Genomic DNA, 20244 nt, shown 5'->3' on the forward strand with positions numbered 1-20244 from the left:
ATGAATGCCTCGCTGTTCTATCCACCATAGATATTACACATGGTATCAGAGCTAATGAATAATTAGAATTTTTTAATTGTATCCATTAGACCTCTATGCTAGATTTAGTGATCTCTCTCTCTCTCTCTCTCTCTCTCTCTCTCTCTCTCTCTCTCTCTCTCTCTCTAAGCACTCAATTGATTCATATCTCTTTAGAAATGCAGCTAATTAATCTCAAGCCTAAGTATCTCTCTCTTTGGATTTTGGCAAGTCTATATGGCTACTCCCCTAGCCAATGTTTAGGGATAATAAGATTGAGCATTAAAATTTGTGTGATTTTTCTTCTTTATTAAAACTTTCTTGATTATGTTTTGTTTCTTGCTCTTCTCGCTTTCTCCAAGCCGAGTTACCCCACTTGATTGTACTATTGAAATGCATTTGTGTGTATAGCGATTTTCCAAATGTTTCAAATGCGCAAATTTATGTCTCATTTGGACCAAGCATTGAACAAGGAAATCTTATTAATTTTTTCATACATTTTTATGCTTGATTTCTTTACTTAACCGTGCTCATAAATCTTTGCTTTGTGTGTGTATGCTTGTTTGTTTGTTCCCCTCTTTGTTTTATTTATTTGCTAAACACTGCTCATAAACCTTTGGTTTGTGTGTGTGTGTGTGTTCCCCTGTTTTCTTTTTGAAAGTGTGTAGTGCATGGCTTAACCGCCAATGAACATTTTCTTTTGTAATGTTGTGTTTGAAATTCAACTACCCTTTTGCAATATACCAAGCTTGAAGGTTTTTGTCATTGAAATCAATCTCATTCAAGAACCCTTCCCATTGAAACCTTTTGGACCTTTTGGCTTTCAATTTAAAAGTCAATTATCCAAGCCCATGCTCTTGTGCCATCAACAACTCCAACACATTAGCATCAAGAACCGTGAACCAAAGTTTGCTACTTCCATGGCAAAGTCTCCATAAGCCTAAGCACAAAGCAATGTATGTCTTATCCAATCCAAAAATTACCCAAGTAGCCCCAAGCCAAACAGATTTGCATGAGCTTATTTCCACATTTTGTATAAACCTATTGCATCCATCTTTTCATATACACAAGCACTACATCCACCCAGGTGTGCCTTCACTACAACGAGAAGTAGATATGCACCAACCCAGTTCAAAAAACCAAGTGCACCCACATATACATCAACATTAGAATCCTCCAAATTCCCAAAAATCAAGGAAGGTAATGCATAGAAGGAGGCTCATAGTTCCCTAAAGAAAGTGATGACTTGCATCTGTAAGTGTTTAAACACTTCCTCAAACCATATACTTTGTAGGTAAGACCTACACTATTTTTCTTGCATCAGATTTGATCTTTATGAGCCCTATATAGTTACTCCTTAATGTAACCTGTATTAGACTCTTTTATCAAATCCATGCTATATCATGTAAGCTTCAGATTATGAGGGCATTTGTTGAGGTAATCCTATAGCTTGCACTCATGATGAGAACAAACCCTTAAGCCAAGCATGCACCATTTATGTGTATAGTCACATTTTTCATAAGGACCCTATAAGCCTCACATGTGCCTATTTGGTATAGCCTACTATAGTTGGTGGTACACGAAGAACCTAAAAAACACACAAATATTGCTACAAATGATAAAAATCAATAGGTTCGCATACTTGGTGAGTCGCACATACGCACAATTGAGAAACAATACACGATCTGAGAGAGATAGAAAAGGAAAGAAAGAATGAGATCACATTAATGTGCACCTCCTATAGACGAATGCTACACAGGCACAGTGAGAGAGGAGAGGTCAAAAGAGAAAAGGGCACAAACACTGGGTGCAATCTCCCCCCATAAGAGTGAGCAGTTTTCTCTTGCACATATTTACTTATAGATTTTTTGCATGCTCAAAATGATTACAAATTGTTCATCCGAACATAAAGTGACCATTGCTCATAAAAAGCACTTTAATAATGAAATATCCATAAAGTTGCTATCCTTTTGCATAGTGCATAGTTCACTTATGCTTTTATTGCATGACAATTGTAATAAATAACTATTTATCGATTTCCATTACATACCTTTCCGTTAGGAAGCAACCACCTTTAGTTACTAAGTAAGGAATCTGCAAGCACCATATTAGAGAGTTTGAGACTTTAGAGCCAATTTGAAAATCACCGATGTCTTAAAGATTTGGCCATATGGACAAATCTCAAACTTTTTTTAAAGGCCAACTCCTTCTATAAGATAGTACTTGAAAATCTCTTTTGAGCCATGATCTCAAAGCTTTGGCCATGTGTTCAAATCTTAAGCTCCTTTTGAAAGTGATTATTGGAAAATTTCCAAATTCACTAATATGGTGTTGGCCAGCAGCAAATCATACTTCAAAAATAATGGTTAAAATTATGTATAAAAATATCATGGAAAAAATAAAAAGCCATAAACTGAAACAAATGAATTTGCTTATGCCTACCGTCATCCACATGCTGTATATTATAATGTCCCATACCACGAGAATAGACAGTATATGTCATATGTCTGAATGTATGTAGATATCATTCGTCACAACCATTGTTACATAATCAAATTTCATTAATTCAATGTATACTATTGAAATCATATGATCATAAACCAAATTCAAAAATCCAACTCCAACACACCAAATCCAAATCCAAATCACGTTCATTATATACCTGGGTAACAAAATCATACTAGGGCCAGTGGTGGACAATCACTGCAACATGATTTTGTAATCAATGTTCCCTAAATCAACGAATCAATACTAATCAAGCGTGCTACCTAAATCAGTGAATATGCACTTGTGCTACCTAAACCGACAAATTTGCACTAGTAATGTTTAAGCTAGAGAATCTATTGTTTGCTGGTATGCTGCCTAAATAAGCAAATCTGCACTCATGTGACCTAAATCGATGGATCTACACGGATAATTGGTGTTGCCTAAATTGGACAATCTACACTAAGATGAACATTTACACACTGCCTAAATGCAAATATGTGTGCACACGACCAATGGACTAAGCAAGGCATAAAAGACAAAACATTGACTACCTTTTTGTCATCAAATTGGAGTATATTTTATTTGACATCACCTTAGCTCATGTGAGTAGCTTTTAAAGTTGTGTGGTGGTATTCTCCATTGTTGTAAAAGTCCAAAACTACCTGAGTGTAGCTCCTTAGGTATATCTACAACAAAATCACTTAAAACAAGTAAACAAAGTGAGCATTTATCAAACGAGTAAAATAAATTGAGGGATTGTTGTATAAGAAGACGTTTTAAGAGGTGGTGCATAATGTTGTGCTAAGTGACTACGTAAAGAAAAACCAAAAAAAGAAGAGAAATTACCTTGTTTTTGTTCAACCTAGTCACAAATTATCCCACTCATTAGTGAGAATGATCTTGTATGATGTATAGACTTATAACAATCATTAAACTAGCACATGTAAGAGGTTTTTGAAGCCTGAGATTTGGTATAGTTTGTCGTGCTTAGCTCTTTTATAATATGCATTGTTTGAGTAGGAAAACAAGTTTTGACAATGATTCTAAGTTACTTCAACTCATGTGTTTAGATATACATGATGGCAATAAGAATCTTGATCACCATGCATCCTACACTCCATATATCTACATGACGTACATAATTGTCTCCTATTATAACTTTTGGTGCCATCCAAAAAATAGACTCTTTGATGGATTTGCAAGCATCAGTTATTGTGTCCTCATGAAATGTTTTAGATACTCCAAAGGCAGCCAATTTCACAAAAACATTAGAATCAACAAGCATGTTTCCAGCTTTGATATCTCTATGAAAACTTTTTTTCTTATGAAGATACTCAAGACCAAGAAGTAATTGTGTTTTGTAGACAGGAACAAGAGACTCACTAAATGTGCCAAATCTTTCTAGCATTCTTTGAATAGATCCGCTAAAAAACATCGTCCAAAAATATATAAAGAACACTGCCTCTTCATCTTTGTCCATATCTATGTAACCAACAATATGTTTGTGTCTTATCTCTTTATATAACGAGATTTCTCTTTCTAGACAAGTCATGTAAAAAGCTTTCTCTTCATCATTAGTCATGTTTTGAAACTTCAAATGTTTCATTGGCATAAGCTCTCCAATGGATTGATTGATGCCACAAAACAACGGTCTCTAGATGCTGCAAGAGCTGCAAGTATCAAGGGGAGCCTTTGCATGTCTATCCCATCACCACAAACATCAAAACCACACTTGAGGACCTGATGCATGCTTTGAGCTTCTTGTGATGCAATGGCCTCTTCTCATAGTCTACCAATTGCCAATGGTGGCAACTGAGCAGAGCCACTTGACGTTCCTAATGCATTAGTGAGATATCTCATGTCATTGTGCGAGGCATCTGGATAGCCAAGTGATGAGTTGGATGTGGAAGAGTAAAATGTTGAGAGGAGATTTTGATTGCCCCCTAGAGGAAATGAACATGCCATCAAAGCATTGTTGAGAGATCTTTCTAATGTTTTGGTCATTGCATCTAATGACTAAGCATGATTAAGTGGAGACAAAGTCCACTTTTGTGCTCTAGTGTGTGGCCTTTGAGCTTCAAAAGAGACTTCTCTAATTGTCTCTTGTTAATTAAGTGTTGAGGCACGGGTAGGAGATGTTGTCCTGCCATGCCATGCTAGAGGGGAGCCCAAACCTTTAGCCATTGAGCTTGGACTCTTTGCCGCATTTGAATCAGAGACATTTTTGTCCTTGTCTAATAAATGCTGCATGATCTTGAGTAAAAGACTTCACAATCAGCTCACATACATCATCTTCTCCTCTAAGAAAATCTAGGCAAAGGAAATACCTCAACTCTATTTGAGCTCATTTTTCACGGGCAAGTTCCTTCAATTTACAACCTCAAAACCTATCAATATAGATTTCAGATTTATCCTTCAATGTAATCAAAACCACAAAATCAAACATTGTGTATATGTAACCTGGCTTTATTAGTTATTGTCAAAAGCCCTTTTATCAATAACTCAATTATTAAATTACCTAGCTTATGAATTATTAGGCAACTTAGAAAACAATAGCCTCTTTTTTACCTTGAAACCATATAGTTTACACTTGCATCATGAGAAACCTTCAAGATGCATGAGTATAGGATGTTTACAAATCATTTTCCCAGCTTGTGCATACGGTGGAGGCAAGAGGCAAAAAGGGGATGGCTAAAAGAGGGGCATATGAGAGGTTGGTCAGTCAAGAGAATATATCCAAGTATAAGTGGGAGTTGAGCATTGGACATAGTTTAAAAATTTGACGTGATAGATAAGTGTGGTTAAGGAGGACGGGTTAATGTCCCATTCATGATTTGACAACACTAATCCTAATTAATATAGAGAATGCTTAAGAACACAAAATGACAAAAATTGGTCAAGTTCTCAATGTAGCATCAAGTTACATTTTCTGTGAGCATAGAAATGAGCTCAATATATAGGAGAAGAAGTGGTAGGTTGAGTGACATCATCAATGAGGTGCGAGAGATCATTCAAATTAACCAAAGAGGAGAGTACAAGTTGAAAACTCATGTACACCTTTTTGGGGCTGTTTTGGCCTATCTATTGGCTCCATTATGCAGTGGAAAGGTGCTAGAAAGGTCCATGGGTCATGCATACATATGTGGGAATCATTTTGGATATGTAATCATGCATGTGGACTAAGGGAGAGTTTACTAGGGGCATAAGTTAGGTTTGCCCCATCATGAAGCTTTAATGCATAAAACGCTAATCACGACTAGTGAGCAATGAGGTGGAAGGCCTCATGGTGTGTAAACCACACCCTACCATCCCATAAGGAATTAGACACATTACATTGTAAACAATCTGATCTCTCATTTTCAATAGGATCTCAAGAAGGTGTCTCCTCATAAATGTTATACACCTAAAGAATTTTAGTTGGATCAATATACTTGCTCATCATTAGATTGCGCTAATCATTTTCAACTATTGCAATAGGAATGGAAGAAAAAGATGAATTTTGAAAGAAGAGACCAACTTTACTTCAATGTTTTTCAACTCTTGGGTCTGTTCTATCTTGCTTGTATTGCTTTGCATTCTCGGGGAGAAAAATGCTATGCGTATAAAATCTTGTCATCATTTGGTTATGCAATCAAAAAACATTAGAAGCAGATGCTATGTGCACATGCATGCAAAGTAGAATCAAGAAAATGGATAAGTAGGGCATTTAGGCATCTTTGCACATGTAAATTTATATTTGTGATAGCAGGACAAGCCACAAATTTCCTATTATATGGTAGTTTGCAATTGTTGCCCTTCCATCAAACAACTTGCACTTGTCTAAAATCTCAAGCAACAGATGTAGCCCTCCTATGCGCATGTGTAAGGCCATCGCTTTCTTAAAATGATGATGATGGTCAAGAAGACCCGCATTTCCTCACACTGCAAGGGTCGTAGCTATCTATTGTTTTTTTCCCGTCTCTCTCCACCATGATCATCAGCACACCCACAACGTAGAGAAAAACCAGGTTATGTGTGTGCCAGTCATACGGTGATATCATGTGGAAAATGGGGCGCAAAGCAGTGCAAGTGCTACTGGGTAGGCAACTGGAGTCAAAGGAGAGTTGGTAGAAAGGAAGAGAGAGCGAGAGATATATATAGAGGCAATTCTTTTTCTTTTGCATGAGTGCTTAGCGACCCTTTTTTATTAAACTGATAGTCATTGTCTTTGGGATAACGGCTGAGCAAAAGGTTGGCATGCCCTAATTTTAGCAGGCTACGAACTCACGAGCTCAAACCGCTCTTTGTTGTTGTCAATTTCTTGCCTACCACCACAACGTTTTTGTTTGCATGGGTGGAATGGGTGGTGGGCTACATGGGTATGTGCCTCCCATGCACATTGTCGGGCTATTGCCGCTATTGTGTTGACGACTATGGAGCTAACAAAAACCACCGCCGAATAAGGCCCACCCTACTATCACCGTCAAACAATAAAGATGTCCATTGTGGGGTGGTCAAAGAGTGCATTGGTTTGATGCTACTACAACCTTGGTAATGGTTGCCCCTTACCTTACTAGAGCACGATAATACTGGCCCCTTAGTCTATTACTCCATCATGCCTACTCCGCTTCATATGTTGAGTTTGCCGAGTGATGGGTTTTATCAAGATGCTACACAGGTCCTTCAAATTTTGAGACTTTGTAGTCACTTGGGGTTGTTTCCCATATCCATTAGATCTTTAATGAAACTCATTCAAAAAAATTCTTGAGGTCTCTTAGGATTGTGTCTACAATGTTAAATTTTCTCCAATTCTTCTTCTATCCATCCTTCTTCTTACATCTCACCATGCCTTCTTCTTCTACTTCTCTTGGAATTGGTCTCTTGGGAGCCAAGGTAAGGATTAACTAAGCCTCCGTTGATATGAAGAACTTCTTCTTGTACTATACACATCCTCAATCTAATGACATATTCTTCTTAATCATATCTAGCCTCATGTCCATCTTACCACTGTTTTAACAAGCTATATCAATATCTATCAAGCGCTAACTGAGGTATTAGCAATAATTAGATTTTACTCAATATATAAAATATCATAATTTTTATATCCTATTAGGATAACTTTCACTGATTACAAATTAATGAAGGATTAAACATTGAGGCATCCAAAGATTTACAAGAAATAGGTAACATGAAAGAGGAATAAAACAAAAATATTTAAATTAACCAAAAAATAATTATGTAAGTGCACTCGGCTCTAGTGCATAATTGTATCCTTGTTCAAATGCCAATTTTTGGATCTCTTTGATCGATTGTTAACAAGATCGTAGCCTTGTTGCTTTGATACCACTGTTGTAGTCAAGTGCACAGAGGGCCTGCAAAATACACAAATAGCATGTTGCAGACAATTGAATCAACATATCTGCATACTTGGCAAAATGCACATATGTACAATTGAGAAATAGTACACGATTTGAGAGAGAGAGAGAGAAGTAGGAGAGCACATGCAGGCACATCTCCGATAGCGGAGTGCTACACAGGCACGTTGAGAGAGGAGATGTGAGAAGAGAAAAGAAGGACACAGACATTGGGTGCAATCCCCCCCCCGGTGCAAGAGTGAGCATTTTCCTCTTGCACATATTTACTTACAAATTTCTTGAATGCTTAAAATGATTACAAATTGTCTGCCCACACATAAAGTGACCATAGCTCATAAAGAGCACTTTAATAATGAAATATCCATAAACTTGTTATCCTTTTGCATAGTCCATAATTCACTTATTCTTTTGCCACCTGCAATAAATAATTATCTATAAATTTTCATTACATAGCCCACATGCTACTTGACATTTTTCCACATATGGTGTATATCACTTTTCATCATTTATTGCCACCTTTCATTATAAGGCCACCATGCTTAACTTGTAATTCACTCTCATTTTGATCAATCAAGCAAGTTTATTTCCTTTTACATTTATATTTTCTCTAATACCGTAAGCATTTTAATTACTTCTAAATTAAACCATATCACATAAGGTGATTTGGAATAATCGATAACAATCTCGTAAGTATTTCATTACCCAACATACTCAAATTTTGTGTCAAACAAGTGATAAATGTATTATATCTTATGATTTGCCTTGGTCACAAGTACACAAATTTGCTAATTTAGGCAGTGTACAAGCGTCAACATGGTGTCAATTCACCAATTTAAGCAACACCAAATTATTTAGTGCAAATCTACTAGTTTAGGTAATGCTAGTGCAGATTGCCAATTAGATAGTACAACCATAAATATAGATCCACCGATTTAGATAGCATTAGTGTAGATTCATCATTTTACACAGTACCGCCATAAATGTAGGTTCAATAGTTTAAGTAACGTAAATGTAGATCTATCAGTTTTGGCACCTCAAAATAATGGCACCTTCCAGTAGACCATGACATTTACAGCAAGGATTATGGAACCAAGCTAAAATCGATCTTTTACTTAGTCAAATTTTAGCTACAAGATAATTTTGAAAATTTTATAGCTTCGTCCTATTCTCCTCCACGACATTGCAATGATACAAGACCTTCACTCCAACTGCAATACCACTTGAAGAGTGCGCAATGTGTGTGGAGTGCAAGGGAGAAGAAGATCAGACATGAGCACAATGTGGTTGGAGCTCTCGGTGAGGATTTGGAATTACTTTATAACTCCTTATTGTTCTATATGATTAAAAGAATAGATAAGGTTAGTATGGTCAATGTGATGGGTGTCCGGCTAGATGGCCTGAACCTTAACACTTGCAAATGTTAATTAAGTGCTAGAGGATATGCTAAGAACCTACATTAGCGTGAAACAATTCAATTGGGAAGATTACCTCTCTAGTTTGGAGTTTGTTAATATGATGCAAAGCATATTACGATTAAGTTTAATCCCTTCATGCTTATGAACGATTTTCAACCTCTATCACCAATTATGGTGGGGTTGGTTAATGATGAGGCATTTCAACAAGTCAAGGACTTTGTCCATAATCATATGGATATATTGAATATTTCTCGTCGATAAGATAGATACAAGAACTCTGCTAATGTGACATGTCAACAAGTCACTTTCACAAAAAGTTCAAAAGAAGTATTCTTGCGTGTTCTAAAAACTTTAGAAAGTCGAATGTTGATTATTTGTTTAGTTACCTCTTGTGGGACGTGCGTCTAACCTCACTCCTATCTTATTGCAGATTTAGCGAGAACCACGAATAATTGTCAATCCATGGGATGAAGCTGACTCGACTAGTGCATGGAGGCTACAAGAGGGTGTCAATCTCTTGGAAAACAACTAACAACTCGCATCTAACTCAAGCTACACTCAAATGACCGAAATCACCAAGAGCCAAACGCTCATCGGCAAACAATTCACATCCATTACAGCATCAAATGACATCCAAACGTAATGAAACTTTTAGGACAATTCTATAAGACCTATGCACAAATGCTTATGGTCTCAAATCCCACTTTCGATGAAGTGCAAAAAACGCGATTATTAACAATAGTGAGATTTTGACCTAGTTGTTTTCGACCCAGAATGCATCTAAATGCTTAGCAATAATGCCCCAATACCCCGCCTATACTTAGTTATTTATTTAAGAGTGTAAATTCCTAGTTATGATGAAATTAAACCGCGGGTCAGCGACGCCAAAAGCTACGAAATACCGTGAAATGCTTACGCCAATGCGTAGAGCTCTCACCTACGGTTGCAACGCAACAGACGCGACTGCAATGTGACAACCGGGGAGGGAGTAGGATGTGGGAGAGTGCAAGAAGTGAGCACCGTTAGCTCACGATGTGTATTTCTTATCCAAAATCTTATAAAAATATTACAAAAGTTGGCTTTTATACCTTAGCCAAGGTTTTTGGTGGTCAAAACTAATAATCTAGGAAGCTTGTAGCCCCGGCTCATCAATTACAAAGTTATCTGTGAAGTAGGAGTTACAATATTCTCAATTTATCAAAATAATAAATGTTTTTACAATGATGAGAGCTCCAAAAAATGTTGTTCGAGCTAGCTTTTAATGTCCGCCTGTGTTGTCCCTTGACACAACTTTATGGGCTGAGGTAGTCTTCAGGCTTACGATACTGGCAAGGCGGTCTTTGAGTTCTTGTAAAGCTTTCTCGTATCTGAGGCATCACTCTTTTTCTAGGACTTGCAAAAACTGCATGGTGATCTTATTTTTTAGTTCTATGGCAAAGTAGCCGACGAACCTGGATGTCAAGTTATTGATTACTGGTCCAAAAATTTTAGTCCGCCATGTAAAAAATCATGTATAGAAGGCTTCTTCAAAGGCGAGTATATTTCTTGACGGCAGGAACATACACCTTGCGTAGAAGCCGTAGAGAACCTCCTCTGAAGGTTGTCCGCTCAAATCATAGCAATGACATCCATGGTGCTCCTGCCTGCTCCGGCTTATGAAATGCTTGAATACATGTGCGCAGCATTTTGCAAATTTTATAGAGCATGGCACAGGAGAGGTCCGGTACACTCTTGAAAAATTTTATGACGCCCGTGAGGATTTTCACCATGTACTCCTCTGTGCTGACTTGACCCTACTCTGGAGCTGGCAGTTTGGGGTAGTTTAGCTAGGTTGGTCTTTTATTTGTTAGTGCTTCATGTGCTTGCCAAGTCCTTACTCTTGGTACAGGACAAAAGTAGGGTCTTTTTGAAGGTTTGCAGGTGCTCTTGTGAGCAGAATCAGATACCTCGGATTCTTGTTCAACCAGCTCTTCCGCCACTTTGGGTGGTCATTTTCTGCACCTTCTTGTTGCATCTCTTTAAACAGTCTCTCTTTCACCTGTAGCAGATCTACTTTGATCAAAGGGTATGGCAGTACTTGTTGATGCCATTGTGCATTTATTTGGTTGGGAGTGAGTTGAGTGACATTGATAGAATGAAGAACTCTCAACTCCCAACCCATAGCTACTTTCCACTCTACATCTACCTCGTTGATCATCTATTATTTTAATGCCTCCTCTTCAACTTTACATAGATTTACTATTGGCGTTGTCGTGCAACTCCACTCACATGCAAAGAAAGATGCCAGAAAAATGCACATTAAGTTTGTTTGAAGCTTATATGTTTAATGAACAGTGATTAAGGGCTGGTTGCAAGTCGAGTTCAAATGCGACTGAAAGGACCAAAACATGCCTTAATGATGCTAAAAAGTGTTATTCTTGAAGTGAACATGGATGGGGTATTGTGCTCTTAAAATGCAGTGCTCGATGTGCTCTACCCGCCTATCTTTACGGCTCGTCGATTGGAGCTACGATGAAGAAGTTATGGCAGTTTAAAGTTCAAGTCGATTGCAGATCCGTGCCAGATTGGGCAACAGCAGCAGCTGGCAGAATAAAAATGAAATGAATGCATCGGGCTGAGGTGCTCACTTTGTGGAGGACCCATTAGCGACGTCGCTAATGGGTGCCTAGCTAAATTTAGCAAGAGGGGACATGCATCCATAAAAAGAACAAACCTGTGGTTTGTTGGGATTTTTTCACCTCATCATCGGAAGGGCTCCTCCTAAGCTCCATACCCTTAAGCTCTTGATAATTCTGAAGCACCTAATCTCCTCCTCATACGCGGGGATATTCTTAAGCTTCTCCTCCGAATCTTCCAGCTTGCTTAATCCTCGTAAGCTTAAAGCCCTTCATAAGCCATAATCCAAAGCTCTTAAGCTATCAAGAGCGGAGTTAACCCTCAAGCTTAGTTTTTTTTTAACCTCTCTTAATCTAATCTATCACCATAAGCTAAGCCTAATCGATTTTCTATCTCCTAAACCGAGCCTAATCTTCTAAGCTTTCATTACCCGAGTCATAAGCTCTCTTAAGCCGTCTTAAACCTTTCCTAAGCCTCATTAGCCATTCGAAATCTGCTCGAAGCTTATTAACCATTCGAATCGAGGAGCAAAAGGCAAAGTAAGCAGAATTTCATCAATTTCTTGTTTAAGCACCTGATTTAAGCCAGATTTTTCCTTGTAAGAGCATTTAATCTTCCATTAGGGATTGATTAATCATCGATTTTGTCGATTAATTGGAAATTAGACGAACTGCTTGTTTTGAATACTGTTGTCAATAATTGCATATGCTACACCTTGTTTCGCGCACCTCTCACAGCCAAGGGCCCGGTGCCTTCCCCGCTCACCTTTTGCACATTTATCCCCCGACATTCTTGGTGAACCCGACGCGAAACGAGCCGGGGTGAGCAATGTGGTGAAGAAGGATGTCGACACCGCAAGAGGCTGCCATGCAGCAAATGATGCAGCAGTTTGTTGCTTACATGCAACAACAGCAGGCTGCCCAACAGCAGTACAATTTGCAAGAGAGGATCCGTAAAGCTCGGCACACAGTTACCGAGAAATTGCATCGATTTGAAGGTCGGGATATTAGCAAATTTTGCAATATCTATGAACAGGCAATGGAAGAGAATGGAATTGATGATTAGAACGCAGTAGAAGGGTTCCATTTGATTGCTCAGCCAGAACTTAGGAGTCAAATTAAAGAAATTCAGGTGCTTCAAGGCCCGAATTGGCAGGATTTCAAGAAGGCGCTTCAGGAGGAATACTTCCTGGAGGATTCTCAAAGAGTAACCAGGCAAAGGTTCATGAAGTGGGTGCAGAAGAAGAACAAAAATCTGTCTGCACGAGAGTTATTATGGGAATTTGAGAAGAAATTCGAGCAATTGTCCTTGACAGAGCAACGTTCAATGAGGGATCAGAAGGTTGAGCTGTTCATCCAGGCTGCTGATCCTTGACTTCAGAAGAGTTTAGTGCAATTGCTAGAGGATCCAAGTGGAGAATTGGGCTTAACATCCGACTAGAAGGTAGTCGACAAAATGATCGTGGCTGACATCATGGATGTTGCGGAGGAGGAACCTAAAGAGAAAACAACCTCTGCAATACCCAGAGTGGAGGAGCCAGTTCTTGACAAATTGATAAAAGGTATTCAAGAATTGAATTTGAATTTTAAAGCTGTTAAATTTGATGGTGTAGCTGCAAAGGGGTCTACATCAAAGCCTAGGTAGCAGCCACCATGCAAAGGCTGGGACCAATGCATGTGGTGTGACAGTGAAGACCACAAGTATGTTAAGGAATGTGATGATTTTGATGAAGCATATAAAAATAATGTGGTGTTCTGGAAGGACAAGAAGATACACCTTAGGGCAACAGGTGAGATGCTCCACCTAAACTTTGGTAGGGGCGGCATGAAGAAGATAGTTGATGAGATTCAGCATAATGTTTCTCTTATGGAGGAAACTACATATGGGCTGCAAGTCTGCGGGAAGGGTGATGAAGATGGTGCAGGTACCAAGGGTCAACTATGGCCTTATGCTTTGAAGACAACAAAAACTGGACAGGTAACTTACGGGAAGCTGCGGCAAGTAGGGAATTCAGTTCGAGAAACCACAGGGTGGACTGATCCAATGGATTCCCTCTCGGTGTATGCGTTCATTGCGAAGTCTCAAGCTAATGAGGCTATGGTGGAGGAAAAGCGGAAAAGAGATGAAGAAGCTCTTGGGACATCGAAGAGGACAACGAGGTTCAACAGCAAGAAAGAAGAAAGTCCTGCTCCAAAGCCCGCTCCTGAAGTGGTGATGGAGGAGGCACCTAAAGACAAAAAGCAAAGAAAACCCAGGGGGCCCTCTTATAAGTTCAAGTCTGACATTGAATATAGCTACGGATTTAAAGAAAGTCTTTGAAGAGTGAATTCTGAATAGCAAGGTGGAGCTCACATTGGGGATTGCCAAACGTGAGTTTCATGAGGAGATAATAGATATCATCAAAAGGAAGCAGCAGATACCAAGTGAACAAGAGCCGGAGTTAGTGAAGAGCTAGGCGGTTTGCCACATTGAAGCAATTCTAGACGACTATGAACAGTATTTGGCGAATCTTGAAGAAGAAGAAGAAGAAGAGTCGAGGTCTGTGGTGGTGTCAAATCCAACCTTACCTGAGGTAAGGCATGTTCATTTCAATGAAGATGACGATAGTGAAAGCATACCAAGGAGTCACTTTTCAAGGACTCATTGGGCAAGAGCAACAACCGAAATTGTTGTAAAGCTAGGCGACATCGAAGAACCGGTCTTAGCACTCATAGATCGTGGATCAGAGATCAATTTGATGGCTAAAAGCTTGCACAAAAAGGGGAAATGGCCTATTTATGTGGACCATGGTTGGCGAATTCGAGCTGCCAATATGCTTCCAGGCGACCTCTATGGTGCATGTGCAATGTTAAGGTAACTTTAGGGGATGTCTGTGATGAGCAAAAATTATTTATACAGGAGCATTCCTCTTATCCTTTAATTTTGGGGCAACCATACATTACGGCTGTGCGAATGGAAACCAAAGTGCTGGATGATGGCTCGGCCTATGCTAGGGTTCGGAGCCATGATGGTAAGAAAGCAGTGCAATTCTTGACTGTATGTGTTGACCATGCTAGGAATAAGGACAGTCTACGTGATCATCCAATGCCAAAGATACACAAGGAGTTTAGAGAACACAGGTTTGCATAGGATTTTCTCGGAGTGCCATTATAAAGCGGGACTATGGTGGTACAAGTGAGGAGAAGTTCTCGCAAAGAGAAGCTTTCTCTTCGGGGTTTTTGGGGTTAACATCTGAAGGTTCATTCTCTTTCAGAAAATTTAATGATTTGCTGAAGTGAGAAAAACAGTATGTTTCAGGTATTCAAAGTGAATTGCAGGGTTGTGATGTGCTTGAATCTGATGATGTGATTTCAGGAGTCTTTGAAGAGGTATCTTATGAAGATACTATGTCAGTGCTTGAAGAGATGAGGAAAAACAGGTTACAAAGTGGAACTGAAGTAGTCAAGGTCCATTCAATGGACATGTATGATGAGTTAAGTTTATATAAAGCACTTATGCATATTGAAGATGATTTAGGTGAAACTGTTGAAGCGCAGGTAGAGACCAAATACAAGACTGTTGCAAACAAAGTGAGGCCAGTGGCTACACTGCTGCCAGAAGGAAGTGATGGGATGATCAAAGAGGCTTCTCGACAGCCTATACTCAGAAATCCGATTAACATAGGGCATAAGTTTACTAAGGAGACACTGCAGCAGCAGCTGAAGGTTGGAGAAGACGGTTTCCTCAATGAAGAGGAGATCCAATGTTTTCAAGGTATGCTCAAAAAACATGGTAAAGCTTTTGATTTTGAGCCAACTAAGATAGGGTGTGTGGATCCGAGTGTTGTTTCACCAATGGTTATTTTCATTGTTCCACACATGCCATGGAGCTTGCGTCCTATTCCAGTTCCTAAAGCTCACTTGCCAAAGCTCATCAATTTGCTTAATGAAAAGATCCAAATGGGAGTTTTGGAGCCGTCATGTGCTCCGTATTCTAATCGATGGTTTACTGTTCCGAAGAAAAATGGTACATTAAGATTCATTCAGGATATGCAACCGGTTAACAAAGTAACAATCCGCAATGTGGGTAATGGCCCAATTGTGGATGAATTTGCTGAGGCCTTTGCAGGTAGATCTATTAACTCCATGGGCGATCTTTATTCAGGATATGATCAATTCCAATTAGCTTGGGAGAGCAGGGATCTTACTACAATGCGTAATCCTCTTGGTTTGGTAAGGATGTGCACTCTGCCACAAGGTGCTACTAATTCAGTAGCTCATATGATGAACGGCATGAATAAGGTATTAAGGGACTTTATCGCACATGTTACCATGCCTTTCATTGATGATCTACCAATTAAGGGCTGTGAAGAAGGTTCAAAAGATGAAGCAAAAGACTAGAGGGGGTGCAAACAGTTTGTTGCTCAACATATTGTTGACTGTGATGCTATATTATTAAGACTTGAAGAAGTTAACTTAACACTTTTAGGTCAAAAATCGACTTTTGGAGCTAAGGAGGTCTTAATTGTGGAACATATGTGTAGTTCTGAAGGAAGAAGGCCAAGTCCAACAAAAGTTGAAGCAATCCAAAAGATGAAGGATACATGTTCTTCAGTTACTGAGGTTCGTCGATTCTTAGGCGCATGTGTGTTCTATCGTATTTGGCTGCCACACTTTGCCCATGTTGCAGAGGTGCTGTATCAATTGCTACGGAAGGTAAGAGGTTTGTTTTTGAATAAGTTCACACACAAGCTATTAAGAAATTAAAGAAGATGCTTCTTGAGGCTCCGACCTTGAGGAAAGTTGATTATAAATGTGACAGGCCAGTTATTTTAACAGTTGACACTAGCCCGATAGGTATTGGATGGGCTATAGGTCAGGATGATGTTGAAGGACACAGGTATGCAGTGAGATTTGGAGCCAAGGTGCTCAATTATTGTCAATGAGGATATCCACAGGTTAAGAGGGCACTTTGGGGCGTTGCTACTGCTCTAAGGACCGATAAAGAATACTTTACTGGAGCTTCCGTTGTGGTAGAGACAAATTGCTTGCCACTGATAGGGATGATTGCAAATTGCTCTACTCCGAACATTTCCATGCTACGTTGGATAGCGTATATCAAGTCTCTTAACCCTGAATTTTGTCATATTGTAGGTAGAGATAAGCCTGTTGTAGATATGTTATCAAGAGCCAGGTTTGAAGATGAAGAAGAGATGCTGACCACGAGTGATGATGTTGACTTGAAGTTCTACACGTTGTTGGGCGCATTTTTGACACCCCTTTTTTTGTAAATTTTTCCATATGGACATGACGCCCGATGTCAAAAGGGCGTGTGGACTTTCTTTTTGTGGGTTTTTTAGCTTGCTTTAGCAAGCACATGTACATGCACTGCAAGTCGCTAGTCTAGTGACAGCTGTTGGGCTACTGTAAGTGCCCGTTAGTGAGTTTTTTGAAGTGAGCCTTGTATATAACTAAAACTCATGTACAAACTTTAAAAAAGTTCATCCAAACATCAGAAATTTGCAGGTTTTAGCTCGTTGTGTCTCCTTGGTGCTCTTGGATGCAGTTTTTTGCCCCGACTAGCCTTCTCTACGTGTAGGGTGAAATCATGTTAACCTGTCATGCTTTTTCATGTCTCGGACAATGCTAACTAGCACAATTTTGACATATGCTAACTAGTACAATAACTTGAGCTACATCTCCAAGATCTATGACATATGATATATCAATAGAAAGCACTTGAAACAAGTAATCCAAATGTACAACCTCCGAAAAATTTTGATATTATTTGTAAAAAATTTACCGGACGCCCAATGTTTCGAAGATGTGCTAACTTGAAACTGCTAACTAGCACAAAAAGCGCGACAGGTTAACATGCTTTCACCCTGTAGTCGTGTTGGGACAGCTTTCTGTTCGCGTCAATTTTGCTCATGGAGGCATATGGAATCAATTTTGGTTATCTTCAGCTTTCTCGCCAGTCATTTTTCAATATTTTTTTCAAGCTTTAAAGTGCCCCAATTGGAGTTGTTCTCTTCAGGTTACGACTAGTTCTCTGCAGGGTTATGGCTATGGCAACCTAGTGGCAAATTGTGTGTAGACAGATTCGGAGGGAATGTATCTACGAATTGTGGAATTGATGTTGAAGTTATGGATTTGTGATGTTTGATTGTGAAAGGAGAGGCTCTCGTCTTCATCTGCATTGGTCGGCGTGTGCTGTAAATCCGTGCTTTGACAGGGTTTTGCTCCTAAGTGACATTGGGTGGGCGACAGCTAGTAAATTCCCAAGGGTCTACTCCTATTGGATTGGTGGTGTTTCAAAAATATTTTGCAAAGCTTTTGGTGTCCTGTAGTTCTCTTTCAACGCTCTTGGGTGACATCACTATAGAGGTGTTTCAGTTTGCTTGTTCCCAACAGTGTTTTGGTGCCCGCCACCAAGGAATCGCTTCAAGTTACCTTCAGTTTACAGGTTTTGAAGACATGGCATTTAATTTTCCGGAGTTTAATGGGAAATCAAATGAAAGTTCCAAAGCTTTCATTGAGAGAATGGAGTTTGCTTGCCTTCTTGCTGACAAGCAAGACCTAGCGTTGGTGTTGCGAATCTTCTATTTCTGTTTGAAGGGAGATACTAGGGAATGGTTGGAAGGCTACGAAAAGGATCTAAAATCAGCCCAACCTCCTCAAGTTATGACTTATGAAATGGTAAGGCATGCTTTTCTTACACACTTTCAACAGGTGGAAGACCCACAAAAGGTATGGCAGTCTATTCAAGGCTTAGTACAAGGTGAAGGCCAAACCATAGAAGACTTTGTCAAGGCATTCAATGCATTATGGACAAAGTGGTGTACATCTTTCGGGGCTAAAATTCCTCCAGCCATGTTGAAGAAGGACAGGTTTCTTGCAATTTTGAGGAGTAACCTACGCTTGAAGGTAGAGCTCAAGCAGCCAAGGACCTTTGAGGAGGTAGTTGAAATTGCAAAGAATAAAGAGTGGAAAGCAGAGCGTCTTCATCAACTTGGAATCAATGTCGAGCCAAAGCTTGAAGTGAAAGTGGTAGAGCAACCAAGGGTCCTCATCAGGGAGCCAGGTTATGATCAACAAGCTTCTCATGATGTGAATGCCTTTCGCAAGGAGATGCAAGAGGTTGTCGGTCTTATGAAGAATCTTAGTGTGCATATGATGGGAGGTGGAAGAGGTCAAAGCTATGGATATGGACGTGGTTATGGAAGCAATGAGGGTTATACAGGTGGTAGAGGAAGAGGCATGGTTGGAAGAGGGGATATGTTTCAATGTTACAATTGTGGTGAATCGGGTCAAAAAAGCCCTCAATGTGACAAGCCAAAGAGAATGGGTGGTGACATGTTTCCTCTTTCTCCACAAATTCCTTCTCGAGCTCAAGATTATGGTATTGAGATTAAACGGGAAGCAGGACCAAGTGGATTGACAGCAGAAGAAAAGGGCAAAACAAAAGTGGTAAGCATAATCCGTTTGGAGAAGAAAGAGGATGATTTGGGAGCTATGGTCATGCCTGTAGGTAAGAGGGTTACAAGAGATCATGACATGAGTGATGCAAGTCCCAGCCATAAAAGAGGGAAACAGGTACAGGTAAAGAGAAGAAGAAGAGAAAGCCCAGGAAACATTACAATGCATCTGACTTTCCTTTGGGAGAAGGGCAACCAAATTATAGTTTAAGGGCAGATTTGGTGGGTAGAAAGGCTGATGTTACCTTTGGGCAACTCATGGAGATGTGTCCCAAGTTAAAGAGGCAATGGAAGCACGTAGTCAACCCCATGAAGAAGGAGCCTACAAGGGGGTCAGTGAGAGTCCTATCTTTGAATGAGCTACCTGATATATGCCCCACTATGGATGCATGGCATAAGAGGAAGTGCATTGGAGAGGCTTATATTGATGGAGGTGCACAGGTATGTGTTATTACTCAAGCTTGTGTATCAAAGTTGGGACTCAACATGGTGTAGAATTCAGGTTGTGTATCAAAGTTGGGACTCAACATGGTGAAGAATTCAGGTTTTTGCATAAAGCTTGCCAACCAATCAAGGGTGAGATGCTTGGGAGTTGTAAAGGACTTGGAGATGGATGTATTTGATGTTAAAGTGCTGGTCAATTGTCATGTTATGCCCGTAGGTATTGGTGCTTTCCCTCTCATCCTTGGAAGACCATGGTTACAGGCAACCAAAGCTATACATGATTGGGGACATGGTACCATCACTCTCTACAATAGAAGGGGTGATAACAAGAAGTTTGACATGGCTAGCAAGAAATCTTTGGATGCTGATTTTGATGAGAAAAGTGATGAAGAAGAGTCCTCAAGTGAAGAAGAAGACAATGGGGATGATGGCAGTGAAGTGGAAGATAGCAGCG

The 20244-nt window shown here is 39.6% G+C and overlaps 1 protein-coding gene and 1 pseudogene across 1 annotated transcript; both read right to left on the minus strand.

The window, feature by feature from the left end:
* Nucleotides 1-3571: 3571 nt before the first annotated feature.
* LOC147464664 (mitogen-activated protein kinase kinase kinase 2-like) lies at nucleotides 3572-4147 on the minus strand (the record flags this gene model as incomplete). The annotated part of the gene is made up of 1 exon (XM_086514650.1): nucleotides 3572-4147. A coding segment is annotated over one exon (576 nt), but the record flags the coding sequence as incomplete, so codon positions are not given.
* A 5-nt stretch (nucleotides 4148-4152) lies between these two features.
* LOC147464665 (uncharacterized) lies at nucleotides 4153-4755 on the minus strand (annotated as a pseudogene).
* Nucleotides 4756-20244: the final 15489 nt, after the last annotated feature.

The sequence above is a fragment of the Adiantum capillus-veneris genome, chromosome 1 (genome assembly GCF_014529385.1).
Source record: "Adiantum capillus-veneris isolate H3 chromosome 1, ASM1452938v2, whole genome shotgun sequence".
Lineage (NCBI taxonomy): Eukaryota > Viridiplantae > Streptophyta > Polypodiopsida > Polypodiales > Pteridaceae > Adiantum > Adiantum capillus-veneris.